The sequence below is a fragment of the Orbicella franksi genome, chromosome 6 (genome assembly GCF_964199315.1).
Source record: "Orbicella franksi chromosome 6, jaOrbFran1.1, whole genome shotgun sequence".
NCBI classification, from domain to species: Eukaryota; Metazoa; Cnidaria; class Anthozoa; order Scleractinia; family Merulinidae; genus Orbicella; species Orbicella franksi.
This window is the reverse complement of record NC_138150.1, coordinates 28,476,605-28,498,604: the sequence shown is the minus strand read 5'-3', so window position 1 is coordinate 28,498,604 and position 22,000 is coordinate 28,476,605. Positions and strand designations below refer to the sequence as shown.

The 22,000-nt window shown below is 40.0% G+C and overlaps 1 protein-coding gene across 1 annotated transcript in view; it reads right to left on the bottom strand.

Moving 5' to 3' along the window:
• The window catches only part of LOC145488887 (uncharacterized), a 163,806-nt gene extending 149,658 nt beyond the window's left edge, over positions 1-14,148 (bottom strand). The window contains exons 1-8 of the mRNA XM_081467713.1: positions 13,539-14,148; positions 13,071-13,212; positions 11,360-11,688; positions 9,586-9,730; positions 8,348-8,488; positions 7,928-8,121; positions 6,775-6,916; positions 6,100-6,443 (exon numbers count right to left, since the gene is read on the bottom strand). Coding sequence (XP_081323839.1) covers positions 6,100-6,443; positions 6,775-6,916; positions 7,928-8,121; positions 8,348-8,488; positions 9,586-9,730; positions 11,360-11,688; positions 13,071-13,212; positions 13,539-13,910 — 1,809 coding nt within the window. The 5' untranslated portion in view covers positions 13,911-14,148. The remainder of the gene's footprint in view (positions 1-6,099; positions 6,444-6,774; positions 6,917-7,927; positions 8,122-8,347; positions 8,489-9,585; positions 9,731-11,359; positions 11,689-13,070; positions 13,213-13,538) is intronic.
• Positions 14,149-22,000: the final 7,852 nt, after the last annotated feature.

The window sequence follows — 22,000 nt, the reverse complement described above, 5'->3', positions numbered from 1 at the left end:
GTCGGTTTATGTAAATTGCGAAATGTTGAACATTTGTGCAAGAGCAGTGAAAGCGTGACTGGGCTGCTCGTACGGTTGTGTGACAACTTTTACCGAGTCTCGAATATCAGCCACGCAGCATGGTTGCCGATATAATAAATACAGATTCATGTGGCCCCTGATTCTTACAGCAGAAAGCTTGGGCTCTTTAAGGCAATGCGGAGTGGTATCCAGGGGAATCGACGGCTTTTAGGTATGTTTTCTGTAACATTTTCGGGTTAAATTAGTCGTATTAATATTTTGTTTATTTGTTTCGGGTCAGACCGTTTCACATCTTGTTTCCAATTTATATAGGCGAAATTTATTTGGAACTTGCCACTACACTTTTAAACTTACACTTTTTATGACCTCGGTTTGATTTTGTTGTTGTACCGGTAATACATTGCCGGATTAACCTCTCGACTTCTTGAACTTGAGCGGAGATCGGCTGTTTACCAAATTAGAATAAGGGCGCGATTTTGCCGGATTTGCTTCAAGATATTTCAACTCGATTAATTTACAGTCCTTTAACGTCCTTGATGCTAAAAAGCATACCAAGTTGACACATTATTGTGTCTTAACGAACTTAAAGCGTTTTGGTGAATCGAAAACATTAAGGTTCCAGGAAATCTCTTGCGTTTGTTATGACAACCATTCACGTGTTGTTGACATTAAGGAAATACACGCGATGACAAACTAGACATGACGGCGGACACGAAATTAAACAAAGTTAACGCGCAATGGTTCGAAAACGTCTAAAAACAGTTTTTATGCAGTGGACATTATGTTTCTACTGATAGCAGTGAATTGACGGGATTCTAATTAATGGTAGCCTTTTACTTTCGCCATTGAAATTGATTTGTCTCTGGTTCGTGCATAATTATTGTGTTATTTACGCCCAACACATTGACATAGATTTTCGTTTTTCACAAAGGGAAATACTGCGAGTTCGAGCATGAAACTTGGCATGGTATATCTTTAATAATGATATTTTAAGGCTGTAAAGTAAAATAATCGGAAAGTGAGGTACCAGATGCATTTTTATGCTGTTAAACATGACCTATATTTTGCCGTTATTTTTCACACGCTTCATAGCTGTTTTTAAAATGGTTCGGAAAACCACTATATCAACATATCTGAGATTAGTTTAAAGCGAGGAATAAATTAGAGTGGTTGTTCCAAATTTGTGTGAAGTTTGAAGTCAATTGAGTTTATTTTAAGACTTTAGCAGCGCTTCGTCCTCGCACCTTATTTCGGTCATTTTATTACACGAAAAACCGCATTTTGACCGCGCTTTCAAATTTTCGCGAATTTCTGAAAAATAAAAATTCGCTGGAACCTTTAAATATGATTTTTAGAATTAGGTCACCTAAGGGTATCTTTGGGCAAAATATGAGCGATTTGTCAAATGGGACGTTGACCGGCGTTTCTCGATCCTAACAGTCAGCCATTCTTAAGGTATCCTGGTAGGTGGATTGACAGTGTTTGGAAATCGCGCTCTTACGCTGGCACTTTATTTGAAAGAAAATCCCATCAACCTACACATTTTCTTAAAGCTTGATAGTTGTAGAATACAACCATATCTTTGAAATTTGCTCAAAGGTCATTGTCGAAGTGATTTTAAAAGAAATACCCAGAAACACTGCTTCGCTTAAACTGGTTCGCTTTCGCGCGTAAATTATCGTAGCGGCACGATTAACATCGGAAATGTTTCCTCAGGCATCACCCTCAAAAGGGGTGTCGGCGATTTTCTAGATGTGCTTTGGTTTTTTTCATACACCCTCCTAAAGTTTGATATTTTCAACGCAGACGTTTCCTTCCACTAAAGAGGCCATAACTTTGAAACGGAAACGAAATTAAACAAAGCCCGACACACTTTTTCGAAAGAGGTATCCTGGAACATACCTGCCAATTTTCAGCCAATTCCGGCGGAAGACGCGCGTAAACGAACTTTAAAATAACGAGGTTAAGCATGAAGTTTACGGCAAACGGCAAACAGCAAAATGAAACTTCTGCCGTCTGTCTTCAGTTGTTTGTACAGTAGAGTGAAAATATTTGTATTTGCAGTGGATTCTAGGAGACTTTTTTTTATTTTTGTGTGATTTATTTAAGGACTAGAAGAAAAGAATAAAAAATCAGAGGTTATCTTTGCCGTTTGCCGTCTGCCGTAAACGTCATACTTAAACTCTCTAATGTTCATCCTTATATGCAGTTTTATTTTATCGAGAAAAAAGACCAAAAACCTTTTATGAGATTGGTATGATTAGATGTTAAAAATCCCCTCCGCACTTACAGATGTCGGCATGGGTCAGTTTACCACAACAATGGGTTATGACGACTTGAAATAAACAGACATTTACAATTCTGGAGCGGAAACCCATCGCAGTGAAATCGTCCGAGAAGCGACAAACTACCAAGAGCTTTATACAGGTTTGTATTTTAACTGCCGTGGTTTCTTCTACTTAGAAGATTTCGTCGGCGGCACTGGTATTATGTTGCTTAAGTTTAGGCTTCTTCGCTCTCCAGACATTTTTTGAGACCATGCCTCGTGAAGCCAAAAAGAGGAAATATCTCGAGCCCTGCATCGTCTACATCTAAATCTGCGCTTGACCCTCTCGTTGTTGAAGTTTCGGAATCGCGTCCGTTCTCCAGCAATTTCGTGCGACTAGCACTTGTACTTTGTCCTTCAGCTTCATTGGCGGGACTAGTGTCCTCGAGTTACTTCAAACAATCTTCTTGGTTAAAGTGCGACCCACGGTCGCCCAGAGCCAAATATCTTGTTCGACGGTGAACCTGTGGGTTCCACCAGATTTTCGCCTCTCCGGCTTTTTCGAAGACGAAATTAAAATGGGCAAGAAGTTTTCTTGCGTTTTCGTTCCGACATTTATAAAATTTGACATGAACGACAGCTAACTTGCGATGAAACAACCAGATCGAGAACAATTCGCGTGCACAAATGAAATCTCACACCGCAATTCGCATTACATGTGACAATTGGAGGTAAATTTTAATTAGATGTGTCAACGCGCCGGCCGTAAGAGGTTAATGAGATTCAAAAATAGTTCTTCTCTTTATTTTAAAAAGTAATGCATCAGTCAATTCCAGCAGTCCCCATCCCCCCCCCCCCCGGCAACCGCGGGGCATTTGCTCACGTTGTCAGTCCCGGGGGTGGGACATCCGCAATTTTATCGCGGCCCGGGGGCTGGGCATTTGCGTACCTCGGGGCAATCCCCGGGCATTCGACACATGTGTTTTGGAAAGTGCCATGGATGAGTTCATCGGGAAAGATGAGGCGTTTGTCGAACAATGGCTTGTCCGTCAGGGACTAGAGAAACTTGCAGATGTTTTTAAAGGTATTTCTCCTCAATTTTAGATATTTCTTCATTACTTGTAAGCATGTAAATATAAGCGACAAGGTGAACTATATTTTGTTTATCACAAAACAATCACTGACGTGAACACGACTATTTCGCATTTCGCATTCAAAACTAGCCTAGCATTTTTTAAATTCATGAAAGTGGAGTTAAAATACTTAAGGTTTGCGAATTCAAATGATGCGATCTTCAAGACAGATCTTGCGAGCTAAAAATGCAATGCATCATCATTTAAAATGTCTTGATTCTTCACAGAAAAAGTAGCTTGCGAATGCAGGCGCCTATCATCGCTCGCGGCTGGGGGCACGTCCGCCGCAATCCCAGCAATCCTCTAGCAAACTGTTAAAAACAAATATAAATAAATATAATCAGAATCAAGTAACACGTACTGTTGTCCTTGAAGTCTTACCGTTGCATTAAAATACTGAACAGTTGACCGTTTTATTCACTGATTAATTAAAAAACTGCAGAGGTGTTGGAAGGCGACGATCCCGGGGGCGGGGCATTTGCCCTCTTTCTTCGTCCCCACACCAGGTCATTTAGACAACTTATGTGTCCCCACCCCGGAGAATTTGCCCATTTAAAAAAAAAAAAATGCTAATGCCCGGGGGTTAGCTCGGGGGGGATGGGCACTGCTGGAATTGACTGATGCATAAGAAATTAGCAATGTTATTTTCACTTTTCAATTATTTGTTTTAGTTGTTTGCTCGGCCTCACTGGCCTTTGAGATATAAACAACGGCGAGGGTAAGTAAAAGTTATTATTATTCAACTTTCATACACTATACGAATTCCGATTTTCTGATTTGCTGATTTGTACCACGTGATACTGAGTTGTGACGAAACAACCACCTTGACGTCATTATCGTGGTGTAATAGCAAGGTGTAGATTCAACACACCACGGTCATTACACCATGGCTTCGACTGACTCAAATATAGTGGTTTCAATGCAATGTTTCTTTGTGCAGTGTATTCAATTTGAATAATAAAAATGTTAACGTACTCATTGCTCATGAATTATCGGGATTTACCTGTACTCGTTCGCAAAGAATGAACTCGAAATTTTCAATACCGCACTTGGCAAAGCCTCGTGCGGTATTGAAATTTCTCTTTCATTGTTAGGGAACTCGTGCAAGTAAATCCCGATAATTCACTCGCTGATTCCGTTAACCTGTAATTATTATTATAATAAAGTTTCCATACAACGCGCGCTCTGAGTGGCTGAAAGAGCGTGCTTTATCAGAGAACAGAGCACGGGTTGATGACGGTAACTTGGCTTTCAAATTTTTGCTTCGGAATTTTGACAAATTTGACCCAAATTAAACATCCCCTGTGATTCAGACAAACGCAATGGAAACGAGCTATTTGTCTGTAGTAAATATGGCTCACAGAGACCATTCGGTTAGCAACAGTAGTGTTAAAACTGTACTAAAATAAGAAGTTTTGCTAGATTCCCGCCGACAAAACACGTAGCGAAATAAACAAATTCTCAACCTAAACAGTGCTTCGATAAAAGACATTATATTTGTTACGAAGGCAGAAATTATACTTAAGAAGTAAAACAACGACAGAAAACAACAACTAAACTGTCTCTGTTTACGATGAGAAGCTTTATTTTTGTAAAAATGCTCAATTGCTCAAACAACACTTACATGCAGTGTAGTAATGCTCGTTCTCCGGTCATCGCAGCGAAGTGAACCGACGAGTGGTCAGTGCAAAGCTTGCTCTAATATTCTCTTCTGTGCTTGGAGTAGAACCAGTGGGAGCCGTTTAGTCTTTCTAACTCTTACGCTAGTTCGGGCAATCTTGCTGCATGCGGCTACAAGCCGTAAATAACTGTAGCTCCGTTCAAATTCGACTCGGCATTTTGCATTTTCATCCGCAGGCTTTGAGCTCCCCGTTTCGTAATTTCCACTGGAAAAGTGCACGTTTTCATGGGCCACAATATGGCCGTATTCCTCTGGACTATAAACCTTCACCTGCCTTTAGATCCGTATTTAAAATTTAACTGAAAAGCGAACTTCGAAGGCATCGTTCTTCTCTCGAAAGCCGCTCAAACTACTCGAAACTGAAAGCTTAGCTGAAGGCCAGTTTGTGATTGACAGCTGTCGCTTCGTTAGCCAATCAAATTATTTGAACAATTCTAACAAGGATTCTGATTGGCTTATTTTAGCGTGCTTTATCAGAGAACAGTTCACGGCTGACGCCACTTTTGCTCGTTTGGAAAATAAAGTTTGGTTTGAAAAAATTCAGCCAAATTCGTGAGGAAATTATCGGATTCTTTATCATAAAACAAATAAAGAAGCCTCGACTGTGCTCTGTTCTGTTGTAAAGCACTTAGGAAGCGGTAGAGCACTCAAGAAGTAGGGAAAAACACTCGACTACGTCTCGTGTTTTCCCCTACACTTCTTTCGTGCTCTACCGCTTCGTAAGTGCTTTACAACAGAACAGAGCACAGTCGAGGCTTCTTTATTTGTTAATTAATTTATCATTATTTATATAAGCATGAGTGTCTTGTCCAAGGACATGTTGATCCAGGTAAGAAACAGCCCCGGACCTCTGAACACACTCACTGCTTGCTAAGCCACCACGCCTCCCAGTGACAGGTAACTTGGTATAACATGGTATAAACTAAGTACAGCACTTAATGTCAGAACGTAGACAGAGTTGAACTAATTAACCTTTTATTACTCTTTCTTTTACTTACTTTCTTTAATCCCTCCTCTTTGTAATCTTGAAAAGACACCGAGTCGTATCCATAAGATAGGCTGAAACTTTTTACCCACTGATTTCGATCCTCTCTTCCTTGTATAGCCACTCGAGCTACTTTTCTCCAGCCACCAAAATGTACTTGAAAAAACTGATTATTGTCATTCCTTCCCGCTGCCCAACCACCCACTCTGTCTGATGTGGGCAGAAAATGCAATCTTCCGTTTTTAGCCTCAGTTCCACTGTACCAGTAAGAGGAAGCTGTTATAGCAGAGTCTGGAATTTGTTTATTCTGCATTCCAAAGGCTTCTAAACACACTGGAGGCTTTGGCGTCGGGAAACCTATTTTATTGCAACGAAAATAGATTTACCGACGACATATACAAAAATATCTTGAATAGGCCAAAATATTCAGGCTATTCTTCTTTTACTTAGTTTTGACAGTTGATATACCTTGCAGAAAATCAGCAAGAGATAGTGATAAATTTTTGTGTTAAAGAGTAAACAGCAGTTTATATTCTATCGTGCAAGTAAGCTTTAGTTATCGTTATGGTGACAACCCTGACATAGATCTAGAGGAGACTATAATTATATCCATCCACAGCGTCGTTTACGAACGACAGGGGACAGTAAATGTATGGAGACGAGAGCCAGACGAGCATAATATACATACCATCATTGCATCCGTACAACTCCACCCTTAATGACGGCCTTTCTTGGTATGTTTTAACATTGATTTTAATAAAACGAGCGATGATCGGAGGATCAAGGATGTGGCCCGCTGTACGAACATTATCTGTGTTTCCCTGCAGGACCTTTAAACATTAAGAACATGATTATCTTAGCCTTTACTTCCTCATTTTTATTATCTTTTTGCTACGCTTTCGTAAAGAAGTTCATTTGGATAAAGAACTGAAGTGATAAACTGAAGGAATTCCTATAAAGGGCAGAATAACTTTACTCAGGGAAAGATGTCAAATCGGGCCTGAATTGTCGTGATTTTTCCTTCTCGTGAGGCCAAGTCATTTGCATATAAAAAAATTTCGAGGAAAAGCAAGTGTAGATACACAAAAAAAATACCAAAAAATAACCTTATCTTATGGCACAACAAATGTGAGATAGGTGGGATATAGTTTACGGGATATAATTCATCACTGAGTAGAAATCAAAATAGCTCGCAACAAAAATGATAGACTGTTCTTCCTTCCTTACGAAATTTACTTAAACACTCCTTTCACCGCGTGTTTCCATTATGCCCTCAAAGACGAGAAGTCTATAAAGTATATTGCTGCCCTTCAATCCTTTCCGAGGGTCAAATCATGTTAGTTTTGAAACTCATTAAAAGATGAACTTTTGGTATTTTTTAGTTCACGGTCACAGGCGACTATGTTCCAGTTCCTTTAGCAGAAAAGCAATGTTTTATCTTATCTTTTATCACTATTTTGTCATCATACTATTATTTTTTCCTGACAAAACACTAGCATTGACCGTAGTTGTTTCTAGAATATTAACAGTAAATAATGTTTAACAATTATTATTCACCGAGGCCGCCAAGCGGCCAGGTAAAATATCCATCACTTACACCGACAATGAGGTTAATAATTGTTTTGATATACACCACACAAGCTGAATACCTAGCAGATCCAAAAAATCTTTAATACTGACAATAAACCTATTCACCTCTTCGGCTGCTCAGAGGTGAATAGTTAGGAAATCAGAACGCTTGAAACTCACTATTCTCTTGAAATTGTATGGTATATCCGTATAAAAAGCCAACCCCATCCAGACCATTTGTTCATATGTATATGCGGGAATTATGCTAATACCTGACCATTGTTGTGTGATATGAATGTTACCCCGTCTTGGCTGTAATCCAGGGTATAGGTTTTTGTCCACCAGTTTTCATCAAATGATCCTTGAGTGGCAATCCTTGTCACCTTGGTGACATTTTCCAAGTCAATTTGTAGAAATTGATAGTTCTCCCACTTGTTGTGCGACACCCATCCTCCTTTGAAGTTTCCTGTTGTACAAATAAATTAGTAATAAAATAGCGCATTTGCGGATTGAGAAGGAGTAAGAAAAAAAATGGTTCCCGTTTAGTTTGTGGTAATTTCTTTCTTTGTTCTGAAATACGTATTGCTGTATGCATTGCGCGGGTCGTTCTCTCGATTAAGTCGCTTGAGACTATAGCAAATTTTTGTCCTTGCTAAAATTCTAGTAATTTAATAATACTCATTGTATATTACCTTCCGTTTTCTCGTTCAGTCTTCCTCTCTCTGGTCCCCGGAATTGGTCACGACGTGACGATGCCACAATACTCGAGTCTGGTATCTTTCCGTTTTCCATTCCCAACGGGGAAGCACAGACTATTTCGGGGATTTCCAATCCTGCTTACAACGAAGCGAAAGTACTAAAATAAGCCAACATGATATGCAATTTAAATAATGTCATTATCGTAACTAGCTGTAATTACATTACAAGTGGACAACAACTTATGAATAACTGATGAATCGTAGTTGCCTGACGGATATATTCTCATGAGAAACCTTTGGAAAATTTGTTGAGCGTCGCTCTAAACGTTCTGTTGCTTTCAACGTGTGTTGCCATTATTATGTGATTTGCGATTTTGTGCGGTCGGGAATCCTCATACAATATTAAACCAACTGATTGCTGTCATCATTTTTTTAATCGTGAATGGGACTCAATATGCCCTTTGCAGCTGCGGTCACGTGACAACATTTTTGCTCACGTGATCGCCTAGCTTCAAAAGACCTATGAGTTTCCCACATCAGAATAAAGGCCTAAATTATGGCACTCAAGCAACTAAAGGCTTGAAATGTGAGGCTTTTAGAGACCTCCAGTATACAGTAGGGAAGTAAGACAGTAGAGAAGTAAAACGTCGATCCTTGGATACAGCCGGGGCGCCTGAAATTTGAATTAAGCAGTCAGGATTCTGCAGGCGGGAAAAACTCTACTGTCCTGACGTCAAATGGATGTTAATTGAAGTCGGACATCATTTCTCACAGGAGAGGTCATTAAATATTCACGAAAAAGGATATTTGGACTTCATCGAAGTCAAGGATAAAGAGTGAAAAATATGAAGCATTTTGTTTCTCCAACCTTTTAATTTGGCTCCAAAAATGGGTCGCCCGCGTTCGGCAACTCGCTCTTCCATCGCTGTCGCCAGGTAGGATAATAGTTGTGTCGTTTTGGACATTTTGAACAAAATAAGCTTTTTCTCGTCAAAAAAAACCCTGAATTCTTGAGTTGAGTATTAGAAAAAGCCCTGTTTCTGTACAAGGAATAGTACAAATACTTTACAACATAATTTGATAGACATTGGTTTCGCAATCCATTCACTCCTCTAAGTAATTGGAATTTGGGTAACTGATTAAGTCAAAGTAGAGAACTAGATAAGGTATTATGTAGGATTAATCCTAATAACTTAGTAGATGGTGAAAAATAATGGCATAATCCAGCGTACCTGATTTGCAGCCATAGAAGTCCGCTCGTAAGCTAATACCATTGTTCCAAGCCATTGGATAAATTCTTATATAACGAGTGACATTGATTGGATTTCTCAGCAAATGACTCACAACAAGAAAATGATCAGTGTTTCCTGCGAATTCCTACGTTAAAAGGAACACAAACGGAGGCAAAGGAGTATCTTAATGTCAGCGGATAGGGGTATAACATCTAAACGTTCAAAGGAGAAAGCATTACATTGAGAATTGTTTTACCTAAATTCCAGTAACAATCATTTTTGTCTTTTTTGGTATTTTATTGCTAAACCAGATCGCACCTTACCGCGATACATATTATATATCCCTGTGCCCGGATGTTCAAAAGATGAACAAATTGACCTTGAATTATATTTGAATTTTTTAACCGAATGTTTGTTAGCCGGCGGGTAAAATAGCATTTTTACAGTAACTGTCTAATTTCTCGCGCGCTGATTGGCTCATTTTTACCATCAATAAGAGTACAAACGGATAATTTTTTAATTTATACAAGCTTTCAACAGTTCAACTTTCAGCTGTCGAATTGTCGACTTCGTAACCAATGATATTTTATTGACTTTTTTAAGTAGCCAATCAAAAAGCGAGAAAAGCTATTGACAATGTTCGCGTCATTTTGAATAAAATTCACTTATCTTTCTTTACGGCAAGTTTATGACGTCTTTTCCCTCATTCATTCCCGGCATTTGACCATTTTGGGGTCTTGTTATTGTAAAAAATAAATAGACGTCAGTTTCTTATGCGTCCGTCCTCTTATTGATGATAAATTTCGTCATAACATTGTCAAAAGTCTACTGCGGAACCACTCGCCTACGGCTTGTGGTTCCACAGCCGCTTTGATAATGTTATGACGCAATTTATCATCAATAAGAGGACAGACGCATAAAAAGCTAACGTCAATTTGTTAAACCGAAAGCAGCTTTTGTTGCCCGGGTAGTTAAATCTCGGGTTAAGGAAGTTTAACTCCCAGTTAGCATCCCTTACTCTTTTTATTTGTTAGCTTAAACGCCAAAATCATGGCTTCCTTTGAAGTTATTTCGCCACGTAAGAAGACGAGAAAGCACAACATAAGTGCATCGAAAATTATCATATTGTCCAAGACAATGAATTAAGGAGAAGCTGGATATTCTCCAAGCAAGTTAACCTGAATTTCTGATCAAAACGAAAACGAAGCCCGACGAGTCTGTCTGTCTGTCTGTCTGTCTTTCTGTCTGTCTGTTTGTCTGTCTGCCTTTCAAATCGTTCAAATCTGTTTTCCGGTAGTTCTTTGTCTATGACATCATGGATTAGGACGGAATTTTGTAGAGGGCGAAGTTTTCACAGTATTTCGCATCTTCGCTATACACTGAATAACAACGTCGTAATTTTGATTCAACTTTTTTTCATTTAACGTACCCACGGTTGGCGAGGTGGGTTAAAGCTAACCGGCTGTTTAACCCGAGATTGGCCGTTATCTAGCTACAGACACAACGAACTAACATGCGGTTAAATTTAAACCCCAAGTTAATTTAGATTTAATACTTTTATAAGTCTTAAAGGTTAAAACCTTCTTTTGATCAACCGGACCCTGGAGGAAGGGTTCAACAACCACTGTGTGAGAAACGTCTCATGCCTCAGAACACAGCACATTGGCTGTGGCCAACGCAAGCACTAAGATTCTTAAAGCCGGTGTACAGCAGAGAGACGATTGGGCAAATGTGCATCTGAAATGACTACTCTTAAACTATAATAAAGCAATACCTTTGTATTATCGCCGTCTTCCCTGTAGTCACTGAAGAACTCTCCATCGTAACTGTAAGCAAGTTTGAACTTCGTAACCCACCAATTCCAAGACCGGTACGTACATCCCTGAATGGCCACACCAGTCACCTTGGTCCAATTTACAAATTCTACTTGAAACCATTGCTCAGCGCCATTTATGGCAGCTATCCAGCTTCCTTGTTGGTAAAGCCTACCCCGACTTGGTTTAAAGTACAGTTCGCTTGAAGCCGTTATGGCCGAATCGGGGATGTCGTTATTTTCTAATCCAAGACTAGCCATGCATGCAGGAGGTTTAGAGGTCAGAAAACCTGTGATAGAACAATTGTCGTTTGGAAATTAGGTTTCCTTGTTTGTAAATTCGAGCTGGCCAGTTTGCGATTTAACTACATCGTACACGCGCACAAATGTGTCTTGAAGAACCGAAAAAGGGGGCACCCTGTTACAGAAGCGAACGTTGCCAAAGCTTTGCCGAATCACAAAACGTAACCATGTTTTCGTAAGAAATGAGGTGGTCAGCGGTAAGATCAGGAAAATCATCATGAGCCAATTAATATAAATTTGAAATGAGGTCTTAGTTTAGCGAGGAGCATAAGGAGGTGGAAGGGGGCGCGGGGCGGGGAGGGGGGGGGGGGAGGGGGGGGGACGAGTAACATAAAAATACAATTTCCCAGATCAAATTTTGTCTAAATCTATTATCCTATTCTACTGTTGGCTAAAATTTCAATCTCAGTAGTGAAATTTTAATTTGTTCGTTTTTTTACTGAATTACGTTGTTTTGCGCCCCCATGGACACATCGAATGCTGTTCCTATATAATATTCCAATAGGTGCTCCCCCCCCCCCACCCCCTCTTCCCTCCCCCCAATTAAGTAGGGTCAAGACATTGATATAGAGTAAACTGATTAGGCGAATGAATTATGAAATCTGCTTTTGACCTTTACATAATATTGAACATCGTGATTATGAGACCCCCTAAAATTACAGTTCTCGAGTTATCTATTGCTTATTATTAGGAAAGAAACGTCCCGCCTCTAATAAGTGCCCCTCCCTAATAGGCCCCCTCCCTTGCCAAAAGTAACTTAGCGTCTCGAGCGCTAAGTCGAATAATGACGATAAAGGTCAGTAGCGTCATGTTTGTCTCTACTAATAGGGAGTTTACGAAACCACGACGGCAACGGCAACGTCGCTAAACAAAAGGTTTAATGAGGAGAACAATGTTTCTGCACGTGCATTATAATTCTTGGTACATTTCTTTGCCGTCCTCTGCAAAACAGCGACGTGAAATGATCAAGTTCTGCGTTGTTTGGAGAACGTGAACCACGACGGCTAATTTTTAAATTGTTATTTCGAATTTATCAATGTGTCCTAGATTCAGTTTCGCGATAGCTTTGACAGTGATAAACAAAGTAAATGACTTTAGGGTACCGCGAGATTCGGAGGTAAAATATAAAATCATTTTTTAATCGACGTTGTCCTCGGCGTCGGCGTCGTGGTTTCTTAAGCTCCCTAATTCTCTAAGCACGAATCGCGAGAACTTACCGTCAAAACCAAACGACAAAAATAACGTCACACGACATCGTGTCGTAAATAATTTCTAGGTCCTTGTAACGTTTTGGCGTTGCGATTTGCGAGGTAGGGTGATTTTTTTAGGGAGTAAATATAAAGTCAGCCCAGGTCTTTAGCCATCTTACCTGAATAGCAGCCATACAATTCCAACCTCATCGATATGCGTCCATTCCAGGCGGTTGGGTGAATGCGAACGTAACGAGCTACGATTGGTTCATCCAATGTACTGACAACAAGATTTGTACTGTCTTTGTTGGCTTCATATTCCTAAAATTAGACACACTCATTTGTTGACGTGTAACTGAAGGATACATGTAGTTATCAAACAAACGTAAACCAAAAGAGAACGCTAAAACTCAGTTCTACATCATTAGGGGACCCGCGGTATTACAATCCCCGACTCCACCAAATAGTCCACCGCTGGGACAAGAATGGAGAAGAATAGCGAATGGTCAAAGTGAAGGGTTTGTTGTTCTTATACCAATACACGTATCTATTTTAAAGTACTGAGCTTCTTCTGGATGACGTTCTACTCATATCCAGCTCAGGATGATGGAGAGCCTGTCTACATTAGACTGAAATTTTCAACTTACCCTACGAACGTTGCTTGAGTTTTGAAGTTGATTCTCAAAGTATTCACCATTAAAACTGTAAGAGACAGTGTACTTAGACACCCACTCTTCATTGCAATGATGCTGATTATAGCAACCCTGCGTTCCAATTTTGGTTACTTTGGCGACCTTCCCAAAATCCACTTGGATCCACTGTTCTTTGTTGCTCTCGTTGGCTATATAGGTGGTGTGATGGTTGACCCTTCCTTTGCTTGGTCCAGTAGCAGCTCTCGACTGCCAAAAATAATAAAGTACATCAGGAGCCATAATCGGGGACGGAGACCGTAAGTCTTGGGATCCGCGCGCACCTATGATATGGGACAATTTTTCTATTTGTAGAACAAATTGCACCATCCTGACGTCATATATCCGCGCGGATCCACGTACATGTCGGGAGCTCTCGCGTGGATGTTGTCACGTTGCGTGATCAAATGGTGAGAGTTGAGAGACCTTGAGAGATTATCTTGCGTATTTTTCACAGCGATGGCAAGGAATAAGGCAGGGAATACGAACCAGGGCGCTTATATCTAGTTTTATGCTCTGAGCTAACGGAAAAGGTGGGTTTTTCAGGGTCGAAAACAAGACTTCAATCTCCCGCTAGCAATGAATAATAAGATCTGCTTGCGCTAGTTGTAAGCTTACGAGTATTTTTTTGCGTTTGTTCTGACTTAAGAATATAGCAAGAAAACTCTCTACTCTGGTATCGAGTTAATTTGTGAGTTTCTCAGACAATGGTTAATCATAACGAAAACCTATTTTGATGGTTTCTTATTGTTTCTGCTTGTTTGGTGAGTTTGCAAAAGTTTTTGAAAGGAAAGTCTGACGCGTACAATTAGCTCATTTGCATAGTGCAGCTCGTGCAATTTCAATTCCGAGTCGGTGTTTTCAATTGTCATCAAATCTTGACAAAGATTTCTTTCGTTATCTTTTGTGCTGAGATGCTGCAACAAATTTCACGAACGCAAAAAAGGCTACTAACATCATGTGTGCTTCTTCAACATAAGCATAGTGAAGTTTTACACTGCGAAAATGAAAATAGACAAGGAGTTTTGATAACTCGATCAACAAAATCGAAATCGTTATTCGAAGTTGATTAAAGAAAGCGTCATCGTAACTTTGCTGATTATTTCTGCTCTATTCGCATATTTTCAGCTTAGCTTTTAATATGTTCTCAAACATTTATCAATCTTAAACATATTTAAAAACTATAGAGTTATTGTTTAGTTCGATGTACGCTTTCACACGAAAGTGCGGCGGAAGTACAATTTGTAATGTTTACTGACTGTACAAAACACGCATCGGCGGGCGCTCTCATTCATCGACAACAGAGAATTTCCTGGATTTTTACACGAATAGAACTGAGCAGTATCTACGGACGTTAAGTTATTGGGCCTTGATGAAACATCAAGCGTTGCTTACAATTCAGGCGAAACTCAAACTAGCAATTGTTTTGTTTTACTTTTCGGTCGCGATAGACTGGCAAATTCCTCGCAAACGTGTGGCAAGAGGAGCTAGGAAACTATGAAGTCCTGAAGCTCTGCTATATCTAAATATATCCAGGTAGGTTTTTGCTGTGTAATGGAAAAGCTGTTAATGTAAAAGAAGCATCCGTCGGAACATAACTTGGTCAGCGATATATATCTAAGCTTATAACGGAACATACCTAAATTCGACACTGTCTTACTTCACTCAAACTGGAGCAGCTTACAACGAAAATACTTAAGCAAAATTCCAACAGACGTAAATGCGATGAGTTGTGGGCCAAAAACATGAAAAATTTCGGGAATTTTGGACGCCATTTCCCCCGCGCGACATCCGCAAAAATCCTCGCAGCATGTACGCGTGTGTGCCGCAGGCGATGGCGCAATTTGTTCTAAAAATAGAACTATTGTCCCATATCATGGGGACAACCCCAATACTAGAAATGGCGCGCGCTTACGGTCTCCGTCCCCGATTATGGCTCCTGAGTGCATTTCATTTCACAAGTCGATTTATAGCTCCTGAGTCAGTTTTTTTCCCTGTAGTGATAAGTACACCATTTGATGAAGTCCTTAATATTTTTTTATCTTTAATTCATACCCATAACTAAAAAAATAATCTTTAACACTTGGTAAACCTGTGGACTATAATTTCTGCAAGCAATGGGAGTGTTTAACTGTAAGCAGAGTATTGTTTTGTCAGTAATAAAAATTTAAAAAAGACATTAAGCAAACTAATACGAGACCTAGTTCATTAAAGCTGTGTCAGTATAACGTGGCACGGCATGTTTTTTATGACATAAATCACTTTTTGGCTTGGCATCACGTGACATGGTGCGATATAGTAAAGCATGGTATGGCCTTTTGTTATTTTGCCATTTAATGCGCAGATACGTACCTTAGTAAAAGCCTTCAGCGCGGAGTCTGAAATGTTTCCATTTTCCATTCCCATGGGTGAAGCACAATCTAGTATATTAGACAAGAAACTTCCATTTATAAAAGTTCCGTTTTTGTGTCAGGATGAATGAATGAAAGTGAAGGATGATCATCGCAGTAATTTTTCCAATTTAAGCAATTGGAAAGAAGAAGCCTGAAAAAATCAGGGCTTCAACGGGATTCGAACCCGTGACCTCCGCGATACCGGTGCGATGCTCTACCAACTGAGCTATGAAGCCACACATTGGGAGCGAATTATTTCATATAAACTTCACATCATGAATGAATGAATGAATGAACGAACGAACGAACGAACGAACGAACGAATGAATGAACTTTATTTAAGTGTCAGAGTATTTAGCTTAAATAACTGCAAAAATGGCAGCTGAAAGATACAATTGCAGCAACAATGGAATCTAATTAATCAAGAACAGTAGAATTGATACCTAGAGAACTGATGCTTTCAGCTTTAAAATAACCACCGAATAGACCATACAAAGGATAGACGATTCCCGGGGGAGACTTCCAAATAAAAAGGACGAGGGTGCTCGTCGGAAGTTTTAAAAAGAACCCGTGAGAGATACCAAGATGCTCTTTTGTGGGTGTAGCTTAATATTTTTTCACCCCTAAGAGGTAACAGTTATAAAACAATACATTAATGCCCGGTCGTCACTTGCGACGCAAGCAGCAAAAACATAAGAAGCTTATGCGCTAGTGAGAACGGCCACGACATGAGTATAAGAATAAGAATATCAAAACCCTTCCTCCATCTTATGCTTATGTCGCTCTTGTTTCTGGTGGGGACATGGTTGGCATAAGCATAAGTATACGCGTAAGACTATCAGCCAATCAGCGAGCACTTTATGCTTATGTCAACGATATCCTCACTGAACATAAGCATAAGAAGAACGCTTAGCTTACGCTTATGTCGTTGCCGCCCCTACTAGCGCATAAGCTTCTTATGTTTATGCCGCTTACGTCGCAAGTGAGGACCGGGCATTAATGTATTGCTTTATAATTGTTACCTCTTAGGAGTAAAAAAGTATTAAGCTGCACCCACAAAAGAGCATCTTGGTATCTCTTATGGGTTCTTTTCAAAACTTCCGACGAGCACCCTCGCCCTTCTTATATGGGAGTTTCCCTCCCCCCCCCCCCCCCCCCTGTTCCCCCTCCTTCCCTCAGCAGAGAATTTTCTCACGAAATTTGACTATTTGTTACTTCGGAATTACAATCACTCAGCTTCCAACCTACAAATAATTTTGCTTTTATTATAAACGTACCTCCAGCTACAAACCCTGCAAAAAAGTAAGAAAAAAAGAAAAAGCTATTTAGTAAAAAATGTTTCTTATGGGGCGTAAAAGTAACGAACAATAGAACTGATCTAACTTCACTACTGACAGTCGTCAGAAGCAAGCCTATGTCACGGCATTTTTACTGACCAGTCTATTTTTAGGCTTCTTTTCCGGCGAAATAGGTCAGTTCCGGGTCTACATAAGCGCGCATCGGTAAGGAAAAAGTGGTGGATTTTCTTTTTAATCTTCCGGTGAAACGGTTACGTCAGTCAAAAATTAAGTCCCTGCTTGTGATTGGTCAAAGAGGTTTCTGCGAGAGTCTGAGCTCGCGGTAAAATCAAACTAAAACTAGATTGGTCTGTGAAAACGCCGTGTCGGGAATATGGGGTAGTTGCACGCTCTTAGTTATGGGCTCCAGCAGTCGTGCATGACCACCCCAGGAACACCAAGTAAAACTGTTTCTGCAGGGACACCACTTGTGTGGAACGATGGCTCCGTTGCAGTGATCTTACTAGCTATACCGGCTTGAGTCTGAAACCAATTCAAAAAAGTTTAAGTCACACTTAAACAGGTTAGATCTACAGCTATACATGACGGATGTATGACCAATTTCTATGTTGCACTACGGGTCAAGGAAAGTCGTAAAACTGATGGTTTGTTAGGAACATCCAAAAGGATAAAGGGGAGGTTAAGGGATTAACAGGGAGGGTCTTGCTGCTTGGGAAATTTGCGTTAGTTGCGTCGCTGGTAAAGTTGTTTCCTGGAAAACTTAACGGAAAATGTATAGTTACTAGTGCAGTTTTGTCCATCTTTGTAAAATCCCTCTTTGCAGATGCAGACGTAAGATCCCTGGGTATTGTTACACACTGCGTTGACGTCACAATCAGGTGGAACTGCGTTGGCACACTCACCTATATCTAAAAGAACAGAAATGAACTTTCTTATAACTAGGTTCCTTTGAAGTTCTCTTGATCAGAATAGAGTCTTCACTCTACATTAGACTTTTTTAAAGTCTTTAGCGGTTGTCGGTAGTCCTGGAGCGAGCTTGCTGATCCCTTCCTCACCGCGCTCCTCGGCTATGGGTTTTAAGCGTGGCGGGGGAGGTTTTTGTCCCTTCGAGTTTGGCTTTCGCAGTTAGATTTGTGAGAAAATCTAAAAACGCGCCTGGCTTTTGTCCTGTCAGAGTTTAATCCATATCTAAAGCACTGGCTACCCAAACCCAGTCCACATTGCGTCGTAGAGATATAAGGACTTTCGCGCTGATTGTTTCTGCGCATCCTTACTGCGCACGCAATTTCACTCTCCACGTCATGCACGAGAACGCGCGCTAAGTAATAAAATGAACAATGATAGGACAGATGACCATTGCTATAGCTTTCCCTGGATTTAACGATCTTGGACGTTCGGTGACCCCTGTTTTTTCTTTTGATGGATCATTTTCTCCAACGATTTTCTAAGTTTAACGAAAAAATGAAGAAAATCTATTACTAGAAGTTTGAATCTTTTGCAAAATTCTCGAATTCCGTTCTTTTTAGCCCTTCGTTTATCTGTGCGACGGTCTCAAATGCCTCTTGAAGGGTTAAGTTTTGTGAAAACGGTAAAATTTGGAATTACTGTTACGCAACAGACCCACTTCTACAAAATATGACTAAGATCGTTTCCCTCCGTTGACTCACCTTCGATTTTTTTTTAACTATAAACCCCTGTAGACCATGCGGAATTACGTGCGCCAAATTTTCAAAATCAAGGTAGTTTTCCAAACGCATTATCTCTGAAATGAAGTTGGTGACCCTCAATTTTTTTGCATTTCTGACACATGTAACTCATTATCTGACTGCTGTGAAAATTTAAAAAAAAATCTATCGCCTGGAAAATTTTCGCGTGAACGTCCCTAATAACGGCATTTTCACTCTGAAAACGCATCATATGTTTTCTGTCTACACTACACTGGAGGAATTTTGGATTTGTATTTTAGGAAGACTCTGACATAAGAGAAATCACATGATGATCGTGACGTCATTGTTTTCAAAAGCTCCGTTTTCAAAATGTTTTCCGTTCACACTAAACCTCACTAAAAGTCAGCGTTTTTAAATTCCTCCGGTTTGGAGCATTTTCGGCAAGCTCCGGTTTCCCTTGCGGATTAGAGTGGACGGTACTAGCCTAACTGTAGAAATACAGCTCTGTTTTCAAATTTCTCCAACGTAGCGAGGAAGGGGACTCAGAGGAACATCACGCGCAGCTCTTTGTTTAAATATACAACTTACCCGTGCAGGTTATTCCGTTGCCAACAAATCCATCTTTGCACGTGCAGTTATATGATGCCAGTGTATTTTTGCACACAGCGCTGTTAACATCACAGTTGTGAGTTCCGCGGGTACACTCGTCAATATCTAACAAAATAAAAAGATTCCTGCGGAATATCTAAATCGTAACGACAGTTGTTATTACTTTATCTCACCGGAGATAATTGTTATTATATTCCATGTAATCTCCTAGCATTAACTACCTGTTAAACTTTTAAGCAAGATCCGACAGTAGCAGCAGTAGGAATTTTAACAACAAAAACAACAACAATACTCACTGTCATTAAATTAAAGCACATAGAAATAGTTACCATTGCAGTTTATTCCATCTCCATGAAATCCATCTTTGCACGTGCAGTTATAGGATCCTCGGGTGTCGTTACACACAGCATTAACACTACAGCTGTGTGTTCCGTTAGTACACTCATCGATATCTAAAGCAACAAAAGGAGTCATTGAAATGGTGTGCCTACCAAACTTTTCGTCCCGACATAGTGTGCTATTGCCGGCTCGCATATAAGTTATTGCAGAGTTATTTCCTGGCATATACGATATAACGTAACTTACCAATTGATTTGCATGTTCAGTCGCGTGTAAAAAAGATTACAATTAATTATTGTCGGTAATTACGAAATCGCCTCGACTACGCGTGGCGGGAAAAACAAGTCATGTGACTTTTGTTTTAAAAGGGAAATCTTATCATGTAACGGACATTCGAAGTCAAGTCAATCAACAGTCGCAAGCATAAACATCAAGATAGCGATCAAAGGGATCTGATACTCAGGAACACAAATTGTAAGTTTCGAAATCGTTTGTCACTTCGATTTAGAATGTTGTAAATAGTAATTTATCTCGTAATTATTTCAATTTCAGTTGACTACGATGTAACCACGGACGCAGCGAGCCGTGTCTCTAGTTCAAATGAATCTGACAACGTTTTGATCCCTGGTGGGCTAATCTTCAAAATAAGTAGCGCCTTCAACCACGGGAGCGAATCACCAATGTCTGATAAAATTACTCGCTTTGAATAATAGTTTCAACTAGATGCACGAGATTGCGTCACAGATAGTTACCAGTGCACTTTATTCCATCTCCGTAAAATCCATCTTTGCACATGCAGTTATAGGATCCCGGTGTATTGTTACAGACAGCATAAACGCCACAGCTGTATGTTCCGTCGTTACACTCGTCAATATCTATCACAATAAAAAGGTTCCTGTGGAATATCTGTATCGTAATGACAATTGTTATTAAATTATCTTATGTCATTGTTATTATATTCCGTGTGATATCCTAGCATGAACTGCCCGCTAAACGTTTTAAAAGCAGGATCCGACGACGGCAGCAGTATTAATTGCAACAACAACAATAATGAAAGCAATAGAAAGCAATAGAAAGCAATAGAAAGCAATAGAAAGCCAACTTTTATAGTTGCAACTCCCCGTTTTAAGTTCTCATTCTTGGTGTTTAAGCCCCTCAAAATTCTCATTGCTAAGTTGAGTAAGACCGCTAATAACAAAAGAATGTGTGTAGTACCTTGTTCACAGTCATGACCAGTAAATCCGGGAATACACAAACACTGGTAATCTCTGTCTGTAAAACCGGCCTGGCAGGTTGCGTTGTTCTTGCAAGGTTTCTTTGCACAAGCATTCTTCAAAGAAAAGAACAAAAACAGCCGTTACAACAGTGACATGGTAACGACACTTAACAATTAAAATGACTATAATAATAATAATAATAATAATATTAATAATATTAATAATTGGAAAGTGTTGGAAACTGTTGCCAGCCACGTTCAGTTATTATCTTCATGATTACCTCGGCTTCGCGACACATATAACTTTCGTTCTTCGCGAGGTCGCCTGAGTGTTCATAAGTAGCGTTATTCAGATCACATTTGTGTCGTCCATTTGTATCTTCCTTCTTGTTAAAATTATAACTGACACAGTTTGGCTCCAGAAGGCATTTCAGTCGGCAGGCATGCTCATCGATGACGTCAGTAGTTCGTATCACGTGATTTTCCAGCCGTTGGCCATGGATTGGACCAATGGTGAATCGCAATTTACGACAGTCACCTGAAGAATGAAAATTTTGACATACCTTTATGTTATCATTTGAAATAATTTCCAGCGAAGTCAGTAAAATGAAAGATAAAGACAATAACAAGGGGTGGTGAATAGTAAACGCGAGACTTTGCGAGACGGCGAGAACAGCGCTTTTCTTTGCGAGCCCGAGACATATTGACTTTTTAGAGTGCGAGATCGAGACTTCAAAGTGTTTTGAGTGCGAGTGCAAGGGGCTCAGACTCTTAAAATTCGAGCTCCAGATTTAGTTGAGAGCTATAAGAATGAGCGAGAATGAGCTTGTACAGAAGTCTTACAAAGGAGCCTTTTGTCGTAAATACTTGTGCCTTTACACAGTTCCACAGGGGACAA